Below are 23,792 nucleotides of genomic sequence, written 5' to 3'. Positions count from 1 at the left end.
GTGGGCAAAAGCAGCCATATATGATTAACTTATTTTACAAGATGGAGACTCTTCCTATTTGATTTTGGGACTGTTAACGCGATAACAACGGACAACAGCAAACACCTGAGAAGATCTTCTCACTCTTCACGGGGCACCATATGCAATGTGCTCTGTCAGCAGCCCAGTGGGCCACGCGGGTTCTCACAGGTGAAGCCAGTTCCTTCCTCCACTTTATAGATGATGAAGCTAAGGATGTGGAGGGATTGGGAAATAGAAACCAAATTATGTGGCTTGATTTTCCATTCAGAATATTCAGACTCAACCATCACTACCTGGATAAATCTAGACCAAACTTAACATCTGGCTCAATAATATGGCTGTGTCCTAGGGGGGCTGCTGGTCCACTGCTCACACTTGTGATTCTAAAATGTTGCAATGCAGTCTGCATGGAGCGGTTGCTCTGCCTTGATTTGTTTTTTTCTTAGTTCTCAATTTTTCACCTCTATCCGAATGCGGCCTAATTAGATCATGACTTCACAGGCACCAAAAGAAAAAAGGCAGAGAAGAAAAGGAAAAGAAAAAAAGCCTTGGGGGCCTGCCAATACTTCCACTGCAAAAAGTAGAGGCACTCTGCTGCCCTCCCCCAAATACGGCCCCGGTCACGCAGACTGGACCCCGTAGACCGCCCCCCGCCCCCGCAGCGCCGACCCTGGGAGCAGGGTGCCTACATCCTCAGCTGTAGCTGGTGGGGGCGCTGCCAAGAGCCCGGGGACCGTCCCAGCTCCTCCTCCGCCCCCTCCACTTCCTCGCCTTCCCTGTGCAGCGGCGCCTGGCAGAGCCTCGCGTGCCACCTCCCGACCATCCCGGGAAGATTTGGCGACGGGAGCCCGGGCCGGAGCAGCAGGGAGAGCGGGCGCCCGCCCCTCCGAGTTGCCCTTCTCGGTTCACCCCCGAAGAGCGGGCGGGGCGCCTGGTCCGCCGGCGCTGGAGGGTGGGGAGAGGTCGGCGCACGAGCGGAACGCGAGCACGCGCGCCCCGCAGCCGCGCCTCTGCCCGGGGGGCGGAGGGGCGCCGGTTCCCGAGCTGCCGCGGGTTTCCCCACCCCCTGCTCCGGGAAAAGCCTAGCCCTGCAGCCCCCGCCCTCCCCGCACGCGTACCTCCTCGCCCCTCCTCGGAGCTCCTTTTGGATCTGCTCGCGCTTCTGGTCTGGAGAGTCCTGGACTGTTTCCCAGGAAGGCAGCCCTGTGCAGAGCGCCCTCGGAGCCGCCGGCGCCGGCCCGGCTCCCTCTGGGGTCCCAGCAGCTGCTTCTCCTTCCTCGGCTGGGCTGCAGGGCTTAGCGTCCCTGGACGAGGAGCCGCACGGACACCTGCCGCTCGGAGAGACGTCGCCCGGACTTGGCCGGGGAGGGAGCACCCACCTCGCCTCCGGGAGACTCGCACTTCGCCACCTTCCACGCGCTAAGGAAGTTTTGAAGGTAGAAAACCGAGCCCCCCAACTTCCTCTGGACATGAATCAAACAGCAGGAGCCTCCAATAACGTCAGGTGTCCCCCAGGGAAAAGCCACAAGGTAAGGGACCCGCGACAGAGAGGCTGGTGCGGGACCTGGCGAGCAGGCGGAGGCGGCAGTTTGCGGGCAAGTGGACCTTGCTGGTTCGTGGATTCCGAGACGCCGGCCCCTCCACGGCGGGTGGAGGGGGTCCCTGAGTCCAGACGGTTAATGGGGCGCTGGGGTTTGTGAGAATAGGTGGTGTTCAGTAGCCGGAGAGCCAACGGCAGGCTCTGCAGTGCACTCGCTCTGGGCCACTCGGGGCTCGGCCGGCTCGCGGGCAGGTGCGGCGGTTCCCCGGATTGCTGAGCTTCCGGGGAGGGGGAGAGGTCCGCGGTGGGAGGCAGGGCCCCTTGGAATCAGAACGCGACCCCTGGGTCAAAGCGTGCAGAAGGGTCTTACCGGGAAGCATTCTAGGCTCTGCCAGGGCGCACGCTCTTGTCAGTGTCGTGGACACGTGCTTAATTAACTTTAATGGGCCCCATGCGTGCCTGGGATGATTTCCAGGAAATTACTGGTGTTCGGAGAAAAGAGTGGGGGCAGCGGCCTGAGGAGCCGGCCCAGAACCTCTCTAGTGGCCCAGAGTGAGGGGGGCGAGCCTAGGGGAGCGTCTTTTCCCGCGCGCTGAGCAGCGGACTCCACGGAGGTCTGGGTTCCCCGGCGGTCACCTGCGCGCACAGCCGTGCTTGGCCCTGGCCAGTCGGCTTCTGTGCCCGCGGGTCTGTGCTCGCCTTAGGCTGTGTTTTGTTTACAAGGAATTTCCTTACCTGGGTTACACAGGGAAGCTGTACAGCCGTGTACGCATCAGTGTACTTTAAAAATATTTCAGAGTATTTTAATTTTTTTTAACTGAAAGAAGGCGGGGATTTTTGGGTCTTAGCTTTGATGTGTATCCTGAATCTGTGCTCTAAGCTTTTGCGTTGTGCTTGCTAAACTTATTTTTGCCTCTACGTTTTTATATGCAGAGGCATGTGTGTTGATGAGTATGTTATTGGAAGACTGTTGCCTCTAATATCTATTTGCTGGGGGTTGGACACGTTTGGAGTTGGAGTTAATAATGATATTGAATTCATTTGGTGGATCAAGCAACTCCTGGTCTGTTGAGTTATGTAAGATTAGGATTTAGGATGGAATATTTTTATTTCGATTAAATGATATCCAGCATTATCTGCTTCAGTCAGATCTGGGTGAGATAGTTGAATCAGCAAATCATATCTTGATCTCTGTTCTGATTAACTATGATTCGAGCAGTTACACTTTTCACGTATACTTTATTTAATATCCATAGGAAATGTCTAGTATGTAGTACCTGAATTATAAGACTTTAAATTAAAAATAAGAAAGTTGCTCTCACCAGTGAGTATATAGTGGAGGCAGGCGTTCAGAAGACCGTTCAGTAATTTCTTTTAAAAAATGCCTTCGGTTCCAATGGTAAAGTGACTTCTTGGCAATACTGCAGCGTATTGATACCAACAAAACTTTCCGGGAAGACTTCAAACACACAGCAAGCACTTAGAAGGTCCTAGAGAACCTTTGGTCATGAGTTAGGGATCACCCTGTGCCGGTGGCAGGTGTCCAACTCATGCTTAGACCACTGAATCGTAATAATCCAATAAGCCGTCATCACCAATCATGCATATCAATCAGAGCAAACACTGTGAACTCCTAAGTTCCAAGAACCCAAATGCAAGTTTAGAGGTTGCCTTCACTCTCTGGAACACAGCTCTAGTCACACCTGCCCTTCATGCTTTAAAATCCTGGATGGTCCCCGTGGCCTAACATGAGATTATGATTAGCCATCTGCTGGAAGAAAAAATAAAAATCCAACCCCTTTCCTCAAGGAAGAACCCAGGCACGTTGTAGTGCGTCCTTGCGGTCTGTAGACTATCTTCGGTGGTTTGCCGCGGCGGCGGCTGCGGCGAGGTGGCAGTGCCGGCAGGGAGTCTCAGTGGATGTTCTGGAGAGAACGAGGGGCAGGTCGGTCTGCCCTGGAAAGCTCTGGACACACCACATGATACCTAGGTTTCCATAGTCTTAATGAAACATAAACTCAGTAACATCAGTTTATTTTACTAGAAGTTTGAAAAAGGTGTGTTTCTATTTTGCATGATGTTCTAAGGGTTCATCTCGGGGGATTTCTGGAAAATGCTTCAGTTGGACCTACTGTTGTGTTACCTGGTTCACTCCCTGGTTACTGTTAGAGATTTCTGTTGGCAGCTTCCTGTGGTTTGTTCTCATGCAGACCTTCCTTGGGAGACACTGATTGTCTTTCCCTTTTAGGGGGCTACTCAGTGGTTGAGTTCAGCCATCTTTAGATGTGTTCTTTACCCCTGCATCACTCTCAAACATGGAACCCCAGAATTAGGAAAAGAAAGTTCCTTTTTGTAGCTCCCTTGCTCCTGACTGTGGAGGTAACTGACCATCTGCTAACAGCTACCAAGGACCACAGAGGGTACCAGCCCCACGGTCATCCCCAGGTCTGGGCAGGAGCCACTGGTCTGAGAAGATCGCTCCAGGAGGGACAGTCCCCTGGGACTGGGAGGGTGAAATGTCCCCCTGGGACCATGCAGCCTTACCTGCCCCATGTTGGTCTGGCGCTGGGCACAGTGAACGGGACTCATCAGGTGCTGGTCAAGCACTAGTCGACAGCCAGGGCTGTTCTACCATAGTTGTGGGAGGTCTGACCAACAGTTGGGTGCAGCCTACCTGGGGCAGCCCCACAGGGGTGGGCTCTGCATCCACAGGGCTCGCCAACCTCTGCCAGCTCTGGGATGATAACCCTCTAGAAACTCATTAAGCGTCTTTTCTTTCTTTTTTAAAAAGATACAAAATGCTACACACTTTATGATACCAATTTCACAGAAATAGACATGTGAAGAAAATAGACAAAAAGACAGTCAGAAAATACACCAAACTATTAACTCTGCTGAGCTCAGAATCAGGAGACAGGTGTCTACATTTTCACTGTATTTTCCACTTAAGTCTTCCATAGTTGTAACGGGTCGTGGGTTTTTTCTTTTTGAGTGCTTAGTGAATATATTAGGCAAGGATATTACTAAAAAATATAAAAGTTTAAAATTTTGGGTATGAAACTTCCATACCATTGTACAAGGACTTTTTCAAAATCCAATATAACCTTTATGGAAAGATGAGCCGGCAGTTTTATTATTTACACAAAATGTGTGCATTTCTTTGTCATCCTCTAAAAGATACACAAGTCTTCCGGGGTGAAAGGTGTGGGTTACTGATGCTTCTCAGTATTGCGAAAGGGATGACTTAAACTTCAATATGCAGTCATTCAAATGTATTTCAAAATTATTCTTTAATGTATTGTCTTTAAATTTTTTTTGCTTAAAATTTTTTCCATAGTTGTCAGTTTCTTACTTCACCAGCACTAATTCCTAATCCTTGTCTTCACTGCTTTTTTAAACCTGGGAGTCATTGCACATGGAAGTGACTGCCACTGATGTGGGACGAGCATCTTCAGGTCTGCGGGACAGGCTCTCATTCTGTTTTTGACCTTCTGGCTGGAGAATTAAATTTCCAGTGTCATGCATATTTAGAGGAAAATAACCTTTCTATCTAAAATATTTTGTTTACCGAGAAACTAGATGCAATACGGTATTTCAAGCTCATTTTGATTGTTTTCTCAATCAAACAGTTTCCACCTGATTATTTGATCAACATTTCAAGTGGCTTCTGTGCTGTGTGCTGTGCTAAGTGGCTTGTCTATTTAATTTAGGCCTGAATTGGTGGATGGAGATAAAATCATTTCATAAGGAAGGCAGTTGGCTCAGACAAATTGGGCCAGCGCTTTTCAAACTTCAGTGTGGACATGAATCTCCCGTAGATGTTAAAACGCGGACCTGAATCTGTCGGTCTGAAGCGGAGCTTCAGATACGGCTTCAAATCAAACGCTGGGCATTTTTTTCGTTGGTGGAGGTCATCCAGAGGACGTGACAGCTGGTTGACCTGTGAGCTGGACCCAGGCAATCGGCAGCTCTTCCCCACCCCGAGTCCTTGGGAGGTACATCTGCGCACGATGGGAGCCGTTCCAAGCGCACAGCCTTGGGAGAGGAGGGTGCTGTTGAGACCCTCTGGACAGAATAGGCGACTGAACCCAGTTAGGTCTTCTCTACGAACTTAAAGATGCTCAGGCAGGTGCGAAGATGTAAGTTCCCCTGCCTGTTAAAACTGCTGCCTGACGATCTGGGTGGATCTGCCTCTTTCTTTGATCTCTCCTGGCCCTGCTTATATGGGGACAGGTTTCAGATTACGCCCCCCGAGGTCCTGAACCAACAGTAACCCACGTGTTATGAGTTCTTTCCGGATGAACTTAGCCTCTTACTTCCTGCTCATTTCTACTTTCTGTTTCTCCCGCTTATGTCACAAGGACAGAGATGGCAAAGACATGCCAGTGGGTTCAGTTAGGCGAGGTCTCTGTTGTTTTCCCTTTAAAGCATTGGGGAAAAAAAAAAAAAAAAAAGACCTGTCAACTGAAACCATTTAGGTTAATTGGGAATGCATTTTGCAAAACAGTGTTGGCTAGACCCACCTGCATTTTCACTCTGCCTTTATTCTTAGAGGCATTTTTTCCTTTAATGGAATTCCGGGTTGACAAGATGGTTTCTCTTTCAGCATTCCACTGAATTCTGGTCTCCATTTTTCCCACTGAGACGCGAAGAGTCTTTTGACTCATTGGTCCCTGTATGCTATGTGCCATTTCTCTCTGTCTGATCTCAAGCTTTCCTCTTTGTCTTTGGTTTTCAGTATCTGAGAGTCACCAGCCTGGGCGTGGACCCCTTCCTGTGTGTCTGCTGGGGCTTCGTAGAACATCTTGAATCTTTAAATTCACTGCTTTGGGGAATTTTACGGCCATTATCTCTTCCAGGTTTTTTTCCCTGTCCCATTCTTAATTTGTTGAGATGACAGTTGTTCATATGCTGGGCACTTTATGCCCCTGCAGGTCTCTGACTCTGTTCACTTTTTCTCTCTTTCCTTCAGATACCATCCTTGCTGTCACTCAGTTTTTGCGTTCGATACTCCTCTCCCTCACTGTCCCCATGTTCCTGTCCACACGTCAGCGGTTTACTTCCAATGCTGCTCCTTAGTTCTGGAATTCCCGCTTTGTCCTGTTTCCCCTGCTCAGGCTGTAGGCAGCTGTCCTTCCATTCGCTGTGGGAGTCCCGTTTTCCTGTCATCGTTGTCACAGCCACGTAGACCCTCCCCTCCTGACGCCGGGGTCATCTGGGACTGGTCCATGTTGCTCGTGCTCCTTTTCTGAGGATGGGTCGCATTTTCCTGTTCCGCTGTTTGCTGACTAATTTTGAATTTTATCCTTGACCTTGTGAACGTTGAGTGAGGACCCTGGCTTCTGTCATGACTGTCACTAAAGTGGGCAAGCAAGTGGTGGGGCAGCTGACATGCAGCTGTGCTCTTCCATCCTTACCTAGCCCACCTCGATCCTCGCCCGTGTGTGCGCGAGCCCTCAGGGCCTTGGGCAGCTTTTATACACAGATTTTGAAGCCCCGCTACTGGTTTTCTTCATTCTAGAATTCCCTCTCACTTTCTAGCTGTGGCAGTTGCCTCGAACTCTGTCCTCTGCAAAGTCTGCTAGCTTTGGGCTGCTTTCCAGCGCCCTCACACTGTCTGTTCTGTGTTTTGCAGGGAGATGGCTGTGTGTGTGGAGCTGGCTTGTGGTGACCTTCACTCAGCCCTTGTTGGGACTGGGACGCTCCCTGTCTTTCTCACCAATAAATTCAATGCCCAGACTCGAGAATCAGGGTTTTGGGGGAACCTCCCCTACTGGGGCCCTCAAATTAGTGACGTCACGTTTCTATGGTAACTCAGCAGCTCGCTAGACTTACTCCAACTTTATTTTTCTAAATCTTCAGTACGAAACGTAATGTTCCTTTGCACTTTGAGGTCAAAGCATGGTCAGCTGATGTCATTCCTCCCAATGTGACTTTACTCTCCCATCTTCTCCTCACCAAGACTGTTTAATTCTTTGGGAGCCTTCTTGTTGCTTCTCATCCTTTTTCATCTCCTCTTCTGTTAGTTTTTCCTTGCCTCTCTTATTTTCCCAATGTGTTTTGTTCTCCAAAATTCACATTTTGATAAATTACAGCTGCTGAATCAAAAGGCTCTCATGGGTTCCTTTTTTTCCCCTTTCATAAGAGACAAAGCGCGATGTCACGACTGCGCCTCTCCAGGAGAGCCCCTCTTTCCCCACACTTTCCTGCCCTCTCCCGTTGAGATCTGCAGAGCCTCCCCCTCCTTTCACCCACTTTCCAAGCTGTCCCCCCGTCTCCACTTCTTTGGGCTTGAGCAGCCTCTCCTCCTTTTCATGGGTAAAAGGTTGTCCCTCCTGGATTTGGGGACACAGCAGCATCACTGACTTCCTCTGTAGGCAGCCGTAACGATGACCAGGGCAGCCGTGGCTCACAGGCCAGTACGGGTGGAGCGAGGCCTGAGAGGCTTGTGAATTGCAGTTTACCGCTGTCACCACAAGGTTCACGTCCTATCTGGCTCCTTCCTCACGTCTTCCGCTTCACGGCCGGCATCCCTGCGGCGGGCGTGAGCACAGCGCGGGGCCAGAGTGCAGCTGCGAGGGTGCCCGGCGTGACTCTGGCTGCAGGCCTCTCTCCAGCTTGCCTTTGGCTTGAATTTCCGACCTTTCTGCCTGTTCTCATCCCTGTGCCTACCGGTCTTCAGCCTCTGCCTCTGACAGAGTCTGGACCTCCCTGCTCCAGACCACTGACCTCTGTCCTCTTTGTGGCTAGTGCCTGGGTCCTCCTCTCATAGAGAATCCTCTGTTCCGAATCTGGAGTGTTTTAAAAGCCAGTATTTTGTAATCACGTAAATGGAGTGTAACCTTTAAAAACTATATCAAAAAATTAAAGAAACAGGATCAAGTTTCACAGATAATTATTCTCAATCCCTTCATTTCATAAAAACTGAAGTGCAGCAAAATACAAGTAGTTAATGAGGGAGCCAGACCCAAGCTCTCACTGCCAGGTTCCCAGGTCTCGGCACGTGCCGCTGTTTCTCATATCTTGTCCGTGTGAGCACAAAGTCGGGGGTCACGTGCTATGCACGTCTGCATCATGCAGGTTAGTGCATTCGCCTAAGGATGCTGCGCTGGTGCCCAGAGTCCCCAAGGGCATGTCCTGGTCAGGGCTTGTCCAGCCTCTCATAGCCTTCCATGCTAAACAAGAGGCTTCCTTCTGTGGCTGGTAATTTCAGAACGAAGTAGGAAAGGAAACCCATATAAATTAAAAGAAAAAATAAATTCTTTTTACTACCCAGAATCTAAATCATCCTGAAGAATTTTAGAAAGTTTAATGTAATGCATAAAACATAAATTGCTTTAATGACTTCCAGGAAATCAGTGAAAATCTATTTGTGTAATTTTGGTTTTACATTTTATTGATTTTTAAACTTTTAATTGTCATCGTCTTCTCAGTAAAATGCATAAACCAAACATAAGCTCATGCATAAGTTAAATTTCCAGGAATAGAAGGTGGTAAATGAGCAGTAATTGTTTTCCTGGTTTCACATGTTGGATTGTTTTATGTAAGTCAAAAGCTGTACCTCAAGTGCAGTATTTTATTTTTTTAAATTTAAAAATTTTTTCATTGAAGTATAGTTGATTAATACTGTGTTAGTTTTAGGTGTATAGCAAAGACTAGAGTTTTATAGACCCCAAACCTGACATTATTTTCCACAAAGAGCCTGGAAATCTGAGTTTAGTCACAGAGGTGGAGGCAAGTTATCTGATTCCTCCCTCATCCTCTCCCCATATTTTTAGGGCCTTAGAAAATTTGCCTTATTTTCATGCAGCAAGGTTACAATGCTCTTTGAGTCTCTGTCTTCCTTTTTTTAAATGAAATTTTCAAATGCAATATTCAGAGGTCATGAGAAATTTAGACATGGTGAGGTAATTAAATAAATATATCTGGCAAAATGTGGACCCAACAGAACAGGTTCATAATTTTTTATTTTATTTTTCATAAAATAAGAGAGGAAGATACCCTGGGCCTTGTTAAAGTAATCTTACATGTGCGAGTTCAGGGGTGGAAAAACTCATTCAGTGGAGGATTTCTTACGGAGGAAAAGTGGACAAAAGGGGAAAGGAGGCAGGAGGCTAGGTCTCAGAGTGAACTGAGCTGTGCCTCCTGTTTGGACTGAGTCTCAGGGAGGTGGCTGCCATCCTCTGGAATTTTTTTTCTTTTCTTTTCATTATTTGAAAACCGAGGAAATCAGCTAGGCTTCAGAACCTCTTCAAGCTCTTGCTTGCTGATATTCCAACCCTAGAAAGAGCCATAGGGAGGTGATTACCATTATTAAGCCATCTTTGGGCACAGGTAGCAAAGGCGTCTGTAGTAAAGTATACTCAGTGGAAACTCTGAGCCAGCGGGAGTCCTTCACACTTAAGTATAAAAACAAACACAGACTTCGCATATCTGACATCAACTTGAGGCCTGAAGATGGGAAGGTCTTGAATGAAATGAAGATGTGAGGAGCGGTCTGAGATGCCTTTTTCCATCCTCCACTTTGCATAACTTTTTCCTGAATGTTCTCTTACTTCATCTGCATAATAGTCACTAAGGTAGATACCAGAGTTTTTATTTCTTCTTTTATCTTTTACCTGAGGAAACTGAGTGCCATGATTATATGCAAGTCACCATGGTCACAGGGCTAGTAAAATCAGTTTTCAAGCTGAAAATGTAGAAAGAGGGGATAGTATTGAATTTTTTATTCCATCATCTTCAATCTGTGCTTCTTTCAATCGATAATGCTACCGAGCCCAAGCTCATACTGCTCGCCACATGACAGGCCAATAAATCAGGAGAGAAGCTGTTGGGACGAGGAATAGCAACTTTACTCAGAAAGCCAGCAGACTGAGAAGTTGGAGGACTAGTGTCCCAAAGAACCACCTTCCCTGAGTTAGAATTCCAGCTTCTTGTATACTAAAAGGGGAGGGAGGAGAGTCAAACACTTCCTGGCTCCTGTTGGCCTCTGGAGGGGATGTGTTCATTCCTTCCTGGTCGTTCATGGGGGGCCCTGGTCAGGATATTTGCTGTGAGTTAAATAAAGGTGCTTTAGCTTAACACTCATTACCTGGGAGGCAGGGTTCCCAGAGATGGGTGATTCTGTATAATTTAAGCTTATAGGCAGCATCCCTTTAGGGGTTAACTTGTAGCAAAGCAGTAGAATAGAAACATTGCAGTAAGAGAAACAGACCCAGAAGGGAGTCAGGTTATCTCTTCCCGATGACTATAGTAAGTCTGTCTGTTAAGCTCCTCAGTGCTGGGGAGGGTGATGTATCTCACAGGCATGGGACTGCTTGCTTACTGTTCTTTAAAAAAAGAAAAAGAAGCTGCTACTTTTATTAGTGAGCCAGGATCATTCCAGATGAGACAGGAAACAATAGAATAAAACACCCAGGTGTGTTAAAAAGGAATACAGCCCACACGCAGGTTGCAGCTGGTCAGGGAAAAGGGCGGTCAGTAGAGTTTAGCCGGGGAAGGGCTCACCATGCACCCTGCGGTCGTAGGAAGAGCACGCAGACTAAAGGCTTGATGTAGTGAGCTTTTCCTGCTTCCCCACTTGGTGGCGGTCATCTTTGGCAAGTAAGGGGCCCACAGAGTGTTAATAGGCAGTCATTATGTAGCTTGTCTTTTTTGTATTTGCTTCTGGCGCTTTTTATTTGTGCCCCCCAGGAATAGCTTCTCACCCCTCCCAGCGTAGGAACCCTGCAGGTTAGTTTCCTCTGTATGACAGTGAGAAGCCTGAGAAGTCAGGACGAGGGATGTGGCGTGAAAAAAGACAAACGGTAAAGCAACGTGTGCCACCTCCCCCACTGTATCGGCAGTGGGGCCACGCTTCTTTCCTAATTCACCCATCAGCTGCCAGCTGGGCATCTGGGTAACAGACCTGCTATTCATTGCCTGGTGGGCGCTTGTCTTCCGTTGAGAGTAGAAGCCTGCTCGGGGTTCTCAAGGATGCAAGACTCGGCCTCTTCCTGGATGCAGCTGGTTAGACCAGGGCTGGCCACATGCTCCCGGGGGCGTAAATCCACAGGGTGAGCTGAGCCAATCCAACACTGTTGGAAATTGGAGCTCAGAGATCCAGAGATACCCATCGGAGGACAGAGGGCTCTATGCGTAAGATCCTGTAGACTCTGACAGCCGTGTATGGCCCTGGGAGGCTGAGAAATGACTGCTGGGGGAAAGGGAAGCTGAGGTGACGGTGACAGAAATGTGGCCCCAGAGACTCAGAAGATGTGGCCTCCCTTTCAGAGCTTCTGGTTGTGGTTCACGTGAAGCCTGCCTCTACTCCGCCGTCTTTCCTTTCAGGCTCCTGGATTCTGAGATGTACCGCGATGTAAAATGGATAGGAACTAAAGAAAAAGCTTTTATGACTAGCAAGGTTTCCTGTGTGCACTCGCTCTCCACACTATTACCAAACAGAACTGTTTGTGTTGAACAGACCTTCGGGTAAGCTTCCTAGCGCACTGGCTGTGAGTCTGAAGAGGCACAAGCGAGGGGGAAGAAGAAGTCGCCGCCTGGCTTTCTAAGCAGGAGTGGGAGTGATGGCTACGCTCCAGGTTCTTACTGGACAGAGCTCGCCAGAGCTGAATTTATCAGAAAATAGAGGGCATCCGTGAGGCTTTTGTGGCAGGAGATAAAAGGGAAGAAGACAAAAAGTGATGGCGTTGCTGGCAGCCAGGAGATGTGCTTTGGGGAACAGAATAGAAATGTGTGTTGTATCTCGCTCTTCAGAGAAGTGTCAGTAAAACCTTGGGGCTCGCTGATGTGCTATTTGGCAAGACTTGGGTTTTCTGCGGCAAATGGAGTTCGGTTGTTGGACGTAACATGGAATCTAGGTTCAAGATGGGGGTGGGACAAGGTCCACACTGTCCAAAGGGGCCCAGAAAAATCTGGATTACATCCACAATACATTTGTTTGTTATTGGGCTTTTTTTTTTTTTTGAGCTACTTTTTTTGGATTTCCTTTTTTTTTTTTTGCAATCAAATGGACTCTAATAAAAGTATGTGTAAGACACCCGGAGGCTTCAATAAGCATTAGTCACGACCTCCTTCTTCAGTGAGTTCCCAGTGTAGACTCATGGGGCCATCATGAAACAGCCTTATTTTTTTTTCCAGCTGTGCCTTTGAGATCTTTTGCTAGCTTGTACCCAGATTTGTGAAGCTTGTTTACTTTTTCTAGTCCTTTTTCCTGACAAATAGTGTGATTCCAGGAGTGAAAAATGCCCTTTCCAGTCCAATATGAGAAGATAAGCTCCAAAATGCATGCAGAATTCTGGCTTCTCTCTCCCAGCCTGGTCCTGCTGCAGGTCTGGAAGCCTGCATCAGTGGGGAAGGCGGGGGGTGGAGCTTCTCCTGGCACTTTTTTTTTTTTTTAATTAAAAAATTTTTTTTGGAGGGCGGAGGTAATTAGGTTATTTAATTACTTTTTTGATGGAGGTACTGGGGATTGAACCCAGGACCTGGTGCGTGCTAAGCACGCACTCTGCCACTGAGCTCTGCCTCCTTAGCCCCTGGCACGTTTCTCACTCCACCTCTGCACCCGCCAGTCTCCATTTCTCAATTCTCCAATGCTGGGTTCAGGCAGAGAAGAAATGAGGGGAAAGGTGGAGAGAATATGTCACTTTGGATGCAGCAAATGCATAAAATGGACCTTTTTCTCCTGGGGAGCTTTCAGGGAGTTTTCTGTAGATGCCCTCACATGGGGGGTTGACCGCTGACTGCAGCATCTTCCCAGCGGTGATGCCGTCCCTTGCCTTCAAGCTGCCTGGTGTCACCCTCTGCTCGGTACTCTGCCCTGCTGGGTGGGGCTCCTGGCTTCCTTCTCCCCCGTGATCCGTTTCTGGTTTTCATGTGCTTTTCCATTATAGGTTATTACAAGATATTGAATATCCTTTCCTGTGCTGTACAGTAGGTCCTTGTTGTTTACACAGAGTAATATGTATCTGCTAATCCTAAACTCCCAATTTATCCCTCCCCTACTTTCCCCCTGGTAACCATAAGTTTGTTTTCTATGTCTGTGAGTCTTTCTGTTTTGTATGTAAGTTCATTTGTATCACTTTTTTTAGATTCCACATATAAGTGATATTAACAGTATTTTTCTTTGTCTTTCTGGCTTACTTCACTTTGACAATCTCCAGGTCTATCCATGTTTTTGCAAATGGCATCACTTCTTTCTTTTTTATGGCTGAGTAGTGTTCCATTATATATATACAAACACACACACATACACACACACACACACACACACAGCACATCTTCTTTATCCAGTCGTCTGTCGATGAACATTTAGATTGCTTCCATGTCTTGGCTATTGTAAATAATGCTTTTATGAGCATTGGGGAGCACACTTCTTTTCAAATTGGAGTTTTCCTGGGATATGTGCCCTGGAGTGGGATTGCTGGATCATATGATAAGTCTGTTTTTATTTTTTTAAGGAATCTCCATACTGTCCTCCACAGTGGCTGCACCAGGTTACATTCCCACAAGCAGTGTGGGAGGGTTCCCTTTTCTCCACACCCTCTCCAGCATTTATTGTTTGTGGACTTTTTCATGATGGCCATTCTGACCAGTGTGAGGTGATACCTCATTGTAGTTTTGATTTGCATTTCTCTAATAATATCAGCTTCTCTATTTAAAATTTTCCCAGATGGGGTCTAGATACCACCATACATGTTTCCAGGGCCCCCATTTCAGGGAGCACTGTGACCTCCCCCACCTCGCTTGGTCCATGCTGAGGAGTCCCCTGCATTTTTCTCTTCCTCGTCTGGTTGTCCTTCCTCCTCCACTGGGAAGATGGAGCTTCCAGGGAATTCCACCACCTCTCTGTGTTGGAAGCGTCCTCATAGGTGGGTGACCACTGTTGTGTGCTGCTGATTTCAAACCCTTGTGTCAACTCCCTTTTTCATGCTCTAGCAGACCCCAGGCTGTGGGGACGGCGGCGGCTGTCCTTACGGTCCCTAACTCCTGGTGCCTTGGTTTTCCCTCTAGGTGGGTGATCGTACGCCTTTAAGAACACTGGGCAGCTGGTGACTTGTGTGAATAGTGAGCACCGCCTAGCTCGGTGTGTGTACTGGGAGAATGGGTCTTAGCTTACGTGGGTTGAAAAGGATTCACGGAAGTGCTGGGTTTCTGCTGGCAGTAGAGGACACAGCACTTTACTGGAGACGGTGCCTGACTGAAAGCACACAGGCAGCCTCGCCCAGGTGGGAAGTCTCCGTTGTCTTGCACATTATGTGTCACGTGTCCCAGGGAAAGCGGGAGCTCTTGGCTGACTCCCTCGGCTGCCACGCTGAAATCCCCTGTGTCTTCTCAACCTTGGCTGTGCATACCAGTCACCCAGGAGTTCTTGTTAGAACATATTCTGATTGAGTAGTTCTGGGGTAGAGCCCAGAATTCTAGGGGCTCCTTTCTATTAATGGAGGTGCTGGAGGCTGAACCCAGGACCTCGTGCATGCTAAGCACGTGCTCTACCACTGAGCTGTGCCCGCCCCCAAGATTCTGCATTTCTTAAAAAGTTCCCCGTGATGCTATTGCTGCTTGTCCTCGGAGCAGACTTTGAGCAGCAAGGCCCATTGCTTTTTTGAGTAACAGAGAGCAGAGCACACAATGCATTTTGTTATATGATTGACAAATCACTGGACGCCTTTCATTTGTGGAAATGGTCTTAGCTGTCGTTTGCACATAATGGTCCTCGTTCCTTTGATCTGTGATTAGACGTTTTGGTGCCACTCACTTGGAAAGGAGGAGTGAAATGGGAGAGAAGAGACTGGGCTTCCCGTTGTCAGCTGTGCTGTCCGCCGGCTTTGTGGCCATTTGCAAGGGGCCCGCATCTCCGGAGTGTAGCCATGTTTATTCGAGTTTATTGTGTTGGGTGTTCTCCAGGGGTCTAGCAAACCCTAATACTGTATTTCCATAGGTATTTCATGCTTATCTACTCAACTGCATTGTTTAAAAAAAAACTTCGTAGCCAACTCTGCAATTTGACGTGTATTTTTGTTCCTGGAGCCGGAGCTGGAACCGTGCTCTTGGTTCATCCTTACTAGACACTTGTGAGTGATGTTGATGTAGGTGCAGGAGAGCTGTGGTGGTTTGAGAGTGGATCCAAGTCGTGAGGAATCCACCAGCATTTCCAAAGTGTCTTTAGCAAGTCCTGATTGCTGAACAATGTTGACTTCCTAAAGTGAAAGTACTAAATTCAGTTGCGTTCATATGCAGAGTCTCTCATCTGACTTGGACCAGAGGCAACCCTCCCAGAATCCAGTAGGATCAGTAGAGCAGAAGAGTTATAAACTTTTTCATTATAAAAACAATAAAGTTTTTTGAAGGAACAGGCAAAGAAATGTAGGCAAAGAAGACGTGTGCTCCCTTGCTCCCACATTTTAGTGGTCTACATCCATGAAGCTTCCTGTTCATAACTTTCTGTTATGGTTCACAGGGACGTTATCAAAGTCACTGAATCTCTCCAGATAGTTCCTACAGTTTAACTTCTTAAAGTATCTGCTTAATTCTATCCACAGCGGAAGCCACTTAATAAAACTTGCAGAGTCCTTGGACGGGCTCTGAGAGGTCACTTCACGTGCCCTCCTCAGCTGTAGAGACTTAAATTGAAGAGAGTCAAGAAAAAGGTGGATGAAAAAGGCAAACTGACCCAGTCGCTGTCTTTAAATGATGTGTTATTACAAACAAGGAAATGTCACTATGACACTTCCCAGCTGGAAGAGAGGAAGGGGGCAGGGAGGAGGAGTTGTAAGCAGGCTTCTGACATCCAGAAACCCCTCCTTGATCCATCCGAGGGCTGCGGTGAGCGAGGCAAATGCTTCCGTTTATTGAGGAGAGCAGGGAAATACCCAGTTGTCATCTGCCCGGTGAATTACGGCTTTTATCTTAAGGGGTAGATTGAGTAAATGGCTGTACTGAGGGTAACTTTGAGGCTGAAACATTCCAATGTAAAAAGTTTGTCTCCCTCAGCTTTCAAAAAAGTGAGAAAAGCTCTACATAAAGGTGTCAGGTACCACAGGGGCTGCGAAGGCGTGTGCTGGACAGCTCAGTCAGCCGCGACGGGGGCTCACGTTGCTCCCCTCCGGCCGGAGTCCCGCTGCCATGCTGCCGTGTGGGTGCTCTCCGTGTGTCCACTTCTGTTGTGTTTTTTTGTGAGATGGGTACTGGAAGCAGCTGTGGCTCGGAGGGATGGAAAGGCAGCTCCTGTGGGGTCAAGAGTGTGGGGTGAGTAAAAATTGAGGCAGCATGAGACCTTTTAACATCATCTAAATATTTTTTCAATATCTGAAGTAGAAGATTCAAAGTTAGAAAATTGGCGGAGAAGGTATGTCTCAGTGGCAGAGCACGTGCTTAACATGCACGAGGTCCTGGGTTCAATCCCCAGTGCCGCCATTAAAAAAATTAAAATAAATGAACCTAATTACCTTCCCCTCCCAAAACAAAACAAAATACTAAAAAAAAAAAAAAAAGAAAAGAAAAAGAAAAAGAAAATTGGCAATGGAATTAGGGTTGCAGGAGAAAAACAATTATTTGGATCTGGGTATGTTCTTAGGGGAAATCAACTAGAAAGTTAATACAGGGTCAGCAAGGCAGGATCTAGACCATGGTGAACATCAGTTTGAGATAAGTGATGTCCACTTATTGTGGAACGGGAATTTTTAACTTCCTTCAGTAAAGCGCAGCTGTCTGGAAGAGGAAGAAGTGTTCCTTGTGATTAGGCAGTGACTAGGGCAGAGAAAGAAGATGGTTTCTCTGTGGATTAAAGGAGTAAAGGTTTGTGTGCCAGGAGGCTGTTCCTTGCACTTACCCCCGTGGTGGTCCCTCGAGTTCCTCTTGTAAAGAGGACTCAGAGATGTTATGTAACTTGCCTGTGGTCCAATGTGCATTAAGATGCAGCTCTGGGCTTCAGAGCTAGACTCAGAATCTCACTGCTTAATTCTAAACCCCGTACTGGGCAGTCCATGGTGGAAAGGAGGTAAACTTACCAAAGTCGTCATTTAGCAATTTGGTCATTAGTCAAATTGGACATCAAATACATAAGGTGCTTTTACATTAGAAGAACATCACCGTTCAGCAGCAGCGCCCTGAGACTGTAGACACGATGGGCTCTAATTTATCTGCTGAAGAAGCGTTTATTTTCACAACCTGATCTTGTATCCATTAATCTCACAACTCTCTCATTAGTTCTGATAATGAGTTTTTGTTGATTCTGTATATTTGAGCATACTTTCCACAAATAATGGCATCTGTATCTCTTCCTTTCCATCCCTTATTGTTCCTATTTATTTACCTTTTCTTAGGTTCTTGGTCGGGACCTCTGTTCCTGTTAAACGGTATTGTTTCTAGTGAGAATTGCTCAATATTCTAGCACGACTGGGGTGTGTAACGGTGTAATGTACAGAGATGGGGAAGAATGAGAGAGAAACAGTTTGGAGGCAAATAAAATTCTCCCTGTGGCATATCCAAGTCTCCATTCATGTCTCTTGCTTTGGAAAGAGGTGATTTTAGGAGAGTTAGAGTTGAGTGTCATCAGCTCACAGGTATTAATTTAAACTGTGAGATGACTTTCTGTCTTCTGCTCGGGGATGTTAAGAGCTGGAGAGAGCATGATGCCACCGTTACAACAAGACAAAAGTCAGCCAGTGTGTAGGGTCATCCCTCAGAGAGATGAGAGTTCAGGACAGGCAACCAATCCAGCTCTAGGGAGGGATGGGAGGCTGGGGGCAAGGCAGGCTGTGAGCACTCGCTCACTTGATTCATACACCTCAACCGGTGGGAGGGACTCAGCTGGAAGAGCTGGTGCCTTGGTGGAGGTTAGGTGCTGGCAGGCGGGAGCAGGCGGGAGCAGGCGGGGGCAGGCGGGAGCAGGTGCGGGCAGGTGGGGGCAGGCGGGGGCAGGCGGGGGCAGGCGGGGGCAGGTGCGGGCAGGCGGGGGCAGGCGCGGGCAGGCGCGGGCAGGCGGGGGCAGGCGGGGGCAGGCGGGGGCAGGCGGGAGCAGGTGCGGGCAGGCGGGGGCAGGAGGGAGCAGGTGCGGGCAGGTGGGGGCAGGCGGGGGCAGGCGGGGGCAGGTGCGGGCAGGCGGGGGCAGGCGGGGGCAGGCGCGGGCAGGCGGGGGCAGGCGGGGGCAGGCGGGGGCAGGTGCGGGCAGGCGGGGGCAGGCGGGGGCAGGTGCGGGCAGGCGGGGGCAGGCGGGAGCAGGCGGGAGCAGGTGCGGGCAGGTGGGAGCAGGTGGGAGCAGGTGGGGGCAGGCGGGAGCAGGTGCAGGCAGGTGTGGGCAGGTGGGAGCGATGAAGCCCCTGGGGCTGCTTATTGGGGGAGGGGGTGGTTCACACTCCTGAACAGGAGGAGGTTATCTCATGAGTGGTAACTCACACAACTTGGGGTCCAACATTGGCTCCTGGAACGGAAGGAGGCCCTTCAGGGAAGAGCTGGGGAAATCCAGCGCTTTTTAGTTTCGTGAAGAGTCACTTCCTGACTTTGCTGTGTGGCCTGGTGTCGGACAGATGACACTGGGGGACACAGGTCTCCTATGTTTGCAGCTTTTTAAACAAGACTAAAATGATTTAAAAGTGAAGTTTTAAAGACAGGACAAGAAGGATTACAGGGAGAGGGGTATGCAGAAAGGTGTGAAACTGGGCTGGTGGATCTTCCAGAAACTAACAGCATACAAGCGCACACTCATGAGTTTGAGAAAGGCTTCACTACGCAACTCTCTTTATTAAAAGACAAATTCAATGTTTCCCCAAATTCTGTAGCTATTAGGATGTTTTTATTTGCCAATAGCCCTTTGATACCAACTTCATGAAGTCAGGAATGCGGTCCACTTGGGGCCAGTTATACAAACACAATTCGCAGCACATAATGGCATTTATTCATTAAAGGAGTATTTATCACACACCCGCTAACATCCCTTAGATCTTGGGTTCTGAGGACTCCACTTGGGCAAAGCTCAAAAGGACACAAGAGTGACCAGAAGGTAATGGCCTTGGGGCAAGTGAGAGTGAGATTGTGGGGGCAGAGAAATAGGGACAGCTCTCTCCCAACCTGCTGCTAGGAGGGCTGAGGTGAGAATCTGGCTTGGAGGCAAAGCCAGGATAGGATCTTAAGGCTGATTAATTCTGCCTGCTGGTCCTCGGGGTTTCCGTTTGGATTTTGATACAAAGAGGTGGACTTTCAACAGAGATGTTTCCCCAGGGGATGGATCATGCCCTGATGTCTCCTCATGCTCTGGGATTTGGAGGAAAGGAGATAAATACGGTTCCTAAGGCCAGAGGAGGATCCCAGAGAGCAGAATGAGCAACGATCACCAGGATAAACCTCCCTGTCGTTTTATCTCTGTTCTCTCTGGAGACACATGGGAGGGAGTCACTGCGAGGCCTGGACCGTTTTCTGCACTTAGATGCACTCTCTGCATTGTGTCAGGAGAGGGCGTTTTCAGTGCGGATGAATGCATTCCCTGTGCAGGTGAGGACAGTGACGCACCGTGACCATTCGGGCCCATTTCTCAGCTTGTCCGTGCAGACGCGTCTTCCCCGGGCTCTTGAGCGCCCGTTGCTGGAGTCCTGAGGCTTCAGTCCAGGATCAGAAAGAGCCCAGCAACCAGCCTGGGTCCCTTGTGAATCCCGAGCCCCAAGCCCCCAGGGCTGCGGGCAGGCGGGCTGCTCAGGCAGAGCAGAGGCACACGTGGGTGGTAGGTGGTCTGATTGGGGCTCAGGGCCTGCCCGCCACCGGCTGACCGCTGGGGATGGGAGGGAGGACGTGGTCCCTGCGCGCGGCTCCCAGCACTGCCCCTCCTTCTAGTCCGACCGCTGGAGGAAGTCAGGCCCTGCAGCCTCTCCCGCCTCCCTGGGCATCTCTCAGGGAAGGAGGGAGAAGGCAGGTTCCACCGGGCTTCATGGGAGAGTCGCCCTTGGGTCAGTGTGGGAGGGGATTTGAGGCCCCAGGTGAGGCCGTGCAGGTGTAGGTCCCTCCCCCTGAGGTCTGCCTCTGCGAAGACAGAGATGACACTCGTTGAAGGTACCTGAGCTAACTCGGTTGTCTTAGGGCTGTTTGAATTTTAGCCTAACATACAAGACGTTATTGGTGTTTTTTTTCATGTATCAAGGTACCTAACTGGGTGATAAGGCAGTAATCCTTAACTATCTCAGGGCCGCAAACTACTCTAATAGTCTGAGGAAAGCGATGTACCCTCGACGTACCCCAGAGACGTGCACGTGTACGTTTCACACACATCTCACGTCAAGCGCCGGCTCTGCAGTCGAGGAGGAACCTTCAGGACCACTGTGGCCGACGCCAGTTTTCTCCCCAGTGTCTGTGCCACCCTTCCTTTTTCCTGGACACTGTGCTGTTTGGGGGGGTTCAGTCCATCCCCACTTATTGGGTGGACCAGGATCCATCTAAACCAGCAAGAACAACCCTCAGTCACCCCAGAGTGACCAGCTCCTGCGACTCGGGCGCAGCCACCCAGCCCGTGACACTGCCCGCCCGAGGCAGGTGGCCGTGGTCCCGCCGTCCCAGCTGGAAGGACTTCGGGGGAGTCTAACACAGCGCCGCGGTCTGCTGGGCAGGGCAGGCGGGGGACCGGGAATAACTCAACCCACGTTGCTACCACAGAGGAAGGCGCCAGGCACCAGGGGATAAGGCGCCAGCCCCAGGCAGGCAGAAGAAGAGCGTCGCAGGGAGACAAAACGGCAGCCTTGAGCACAACGTGGAGAAGCTCACCGCTCGGGGGATTCCAGCCGCTGGCTGAGGGCGCACGCTCCCTTTAGTATTTACCCTCCCCCTTTTCTGTGTGTTTTTTTTTATTGCCGTACAGTCAGTTTACAGCGCTGTGCCAGTTTCTGGTGTGCAGCATAATGCTTCAGTCACTCATGAACATACATATATGCATTTTTATATTCTTTCCACCATAAGTCACTACAAGATACTGAATGTAGTTTCCTGTGCTCTACAGTATGAACTTGTTGTTTATCTATTATATATATATTAGTATCTGCAAATCTCAAACTCCCAATTTGTCTCTTCCCACCCCCTTCCCCCTGGTAACCGTAAGTTTGTTTTCTGTCTGGGAGTCTGTTTCTGCTTTTAGTTGTGTGTACTGTTATTGGCAAAATGAGTTCTAAATGATGCAGTCATCCAGTGCTGGTCTTCAAGTTCAAGAGTGCTGGAGAGGGAGGGTGGGTGGGGAAGCCAGGATGGCTCAGGAAGGAGAGGGTTCTTGTATCTTTCTAGCACAACACCCTCCTTGTGCGAAGGCGGAGCCATTCACCTGTGCCGCTGGTGTGTGAGCGCAGGCAGAGTCCTCGCTGGCCATGTGCGTTTCTCCGCCCAGTCTGTCTCTAACCTTGGTCCGTGGTCCTGGCCATCAGGTCAAGGTCCTAAGACAGAGAAGAGAGAAATAACACCTGGAGGAGGGAACTGAGCCTGGCATCTTCAACACCACGTAGACGCCTGTGTAGACAGCCCCACCGAAACAAAAATATGCAGTTCTATATTTAGCATTAATTTAATTGTAGAAGATGATGGTTCTGAATTTGAAATGACATGATCATAGAAATGATAAAGATTATTTTTTTTGATTCTGAGGATTGAGTCTACCTTATTGATTGATATTTAGCTAGCATTCATCCTGTAATCTTTTATATCATTGAGAAGAACCAAATTGTTTCAAAGGTAGGTATTTGATAATCCTGAATGTTTTAGTTCTTCTTGTTTTTGAAGAGAATGAGTTTGGGGATGATATATTGTGATAAGAATACTTAATTTCAGGTGAAGATATGCCTTATGACTTCCAGTTAAATCTTGAACACCCACAGAGTTAAACTGCAGTGAAGCTCATAAAAATCCCTGACAATAATTGATGGGACCTTGGAGTGCTAATGATGTGCTTCGGGAGTCTGAGAGGAGCCGGCGGTCCATTATTAATTAGGGCCCCCCAAAACGTCTGTGCTTTTAGCCCTGAAATTCTGAATTTCACAGGGAATAGGCAGATGCAGAATAGTGGAAAGGTGATACATGTTACACTTATATTTTTAGTAGATTTGAATAAAATAATTGAAAGTTAACCCCTAAAATACCAGACCAAAATTGAAGGCTGAATAAGCATCCTTAATTACTGAAAGATAAAATCTTTTGCAGCATTTGGCTAATTCTCAGTCACCCAGAGGACTGGGAGGAGAATGCAGCTATCACTGCCTCTAATTCAGGTACTCCAGAGAGCTAAGTAATAAACCCCCACAATAGTCAAAAGTAGAATTTAGGGCTTTCTGGTCACCTCCTGACGCCACTGTTGCTCTTGGTTTTTGTTCGTTTTTTTTAACTTGTGGTAATTGGAATGAGTTTAGACCCCCAGGAGGGGGAGAGGGAGGCTTGGTGAAGAGGAAAGAGCTGGTTTTCATGGGTTATCGCAGCCCCGCTTCTCTCTGTAGGGGTCTGTCTGTACCTTCTCAGCTCCTTCGTCTGTCCGATCTAACACTGTTAGCACACGGCGTGGTCGGCTGCTAGACTGTACGCTCCGTGAGGGCGGCGCTCTGATCATTGCCTAGAGCAGGGTCTGGCTTATGGAGATTCAGTGTATACTTGTTGACTGAATTGATTATACACAATTTTAGTACTTTGTATGGACAGTTTTCCCCCCATTTCCCATCTTTTCTATTTATTAATCTTTTCCTATCATTCACCAGGTGTCTTCCCATTTTTTTTTTCATTTTTCCCAAATTTGCTATGCTACATTTAAAAATTTTTTTGAAAAAAATTTTTTTCACGTTATGGTGGTTGTGCCCTGCAGATTGATCTGTAATTCCAATGCTTTTCTGATTTTGAGTTTTCTCATTGAGAAATGGGTGCTGTATCTCTTGAATTCAAAGTGCTTTTTCAATCTTTAGTAGAATTTGATTGTTCTCTTCATGAAGGAATAAAAAATAAATACGTAGGATTAAGTGTCTAAATATTTATTATTTGTCATGTAAACTTGTATCCATTTCACGTTCTAACTGAATGTATCTGCTAAGACCACACTGACTTGTGTACATGTATTTTGTTATCCGCCGTCTCCTGGACCTTGACTTGTGAGTTTCCAGTTGGTCCACTTGAATGTTCTTGCTGGACATTTATGATTTGTACTTCTTCTTTTGCAAAATTCATACTTGTCTTTTTATATTAACTCCTTCTTTGGTAGTATTAATGGCATGTGACTAGAAATACCAGTTGG

The 23,792-nt window shown here is 48.3% G+C and overlaps 1 protein-coding gene across 1 annotated transcript in view; it reads left to right on the top strand.

Annotated features, from left to right (window-relative positions):
- Window positions 1-815: 815 nt before the first annotated feature.
- DPP6 (dipeptidyl peptidase like 6) overlaps window positions 816-23,792 on the top strand; it is an 846,122-nt gene continuing 823,145 nt past the window's right edge. Inside the window, exon 1 of the mRNA XM_074366690.1 lies at window positions 816-1,550. Coding sequence (XP_074222791.1) covers window positions 1,491-1,550 — 60 coding nt within the window. The 5' untranslated portion in view covers window positions 816-1,490. The remainder of the gene's footprint in view (window positions 1,551-23,792) is intronic.

The sequence above is a fragment of the Camelus bactrianus genome, chromosome 7 (assembly GCF_048773025.1).
Source record: "Camelus bactrianus isolate YW-2024 breed Bactrian camel chromosome 7, ASM4877302v1, whole genome shotgun sequence".
In the NCBI taxonomy this organism is placed as follows: domain Eukaryota; kingdom Metazoa; phylum Chordata; class Mammalia; order Artiodactyla; family Camelidae; genus Camelus; species Camelus bactrianus.
This window is presented reverse-complemented; position numbering and strand designations above follow the sequence as displayed.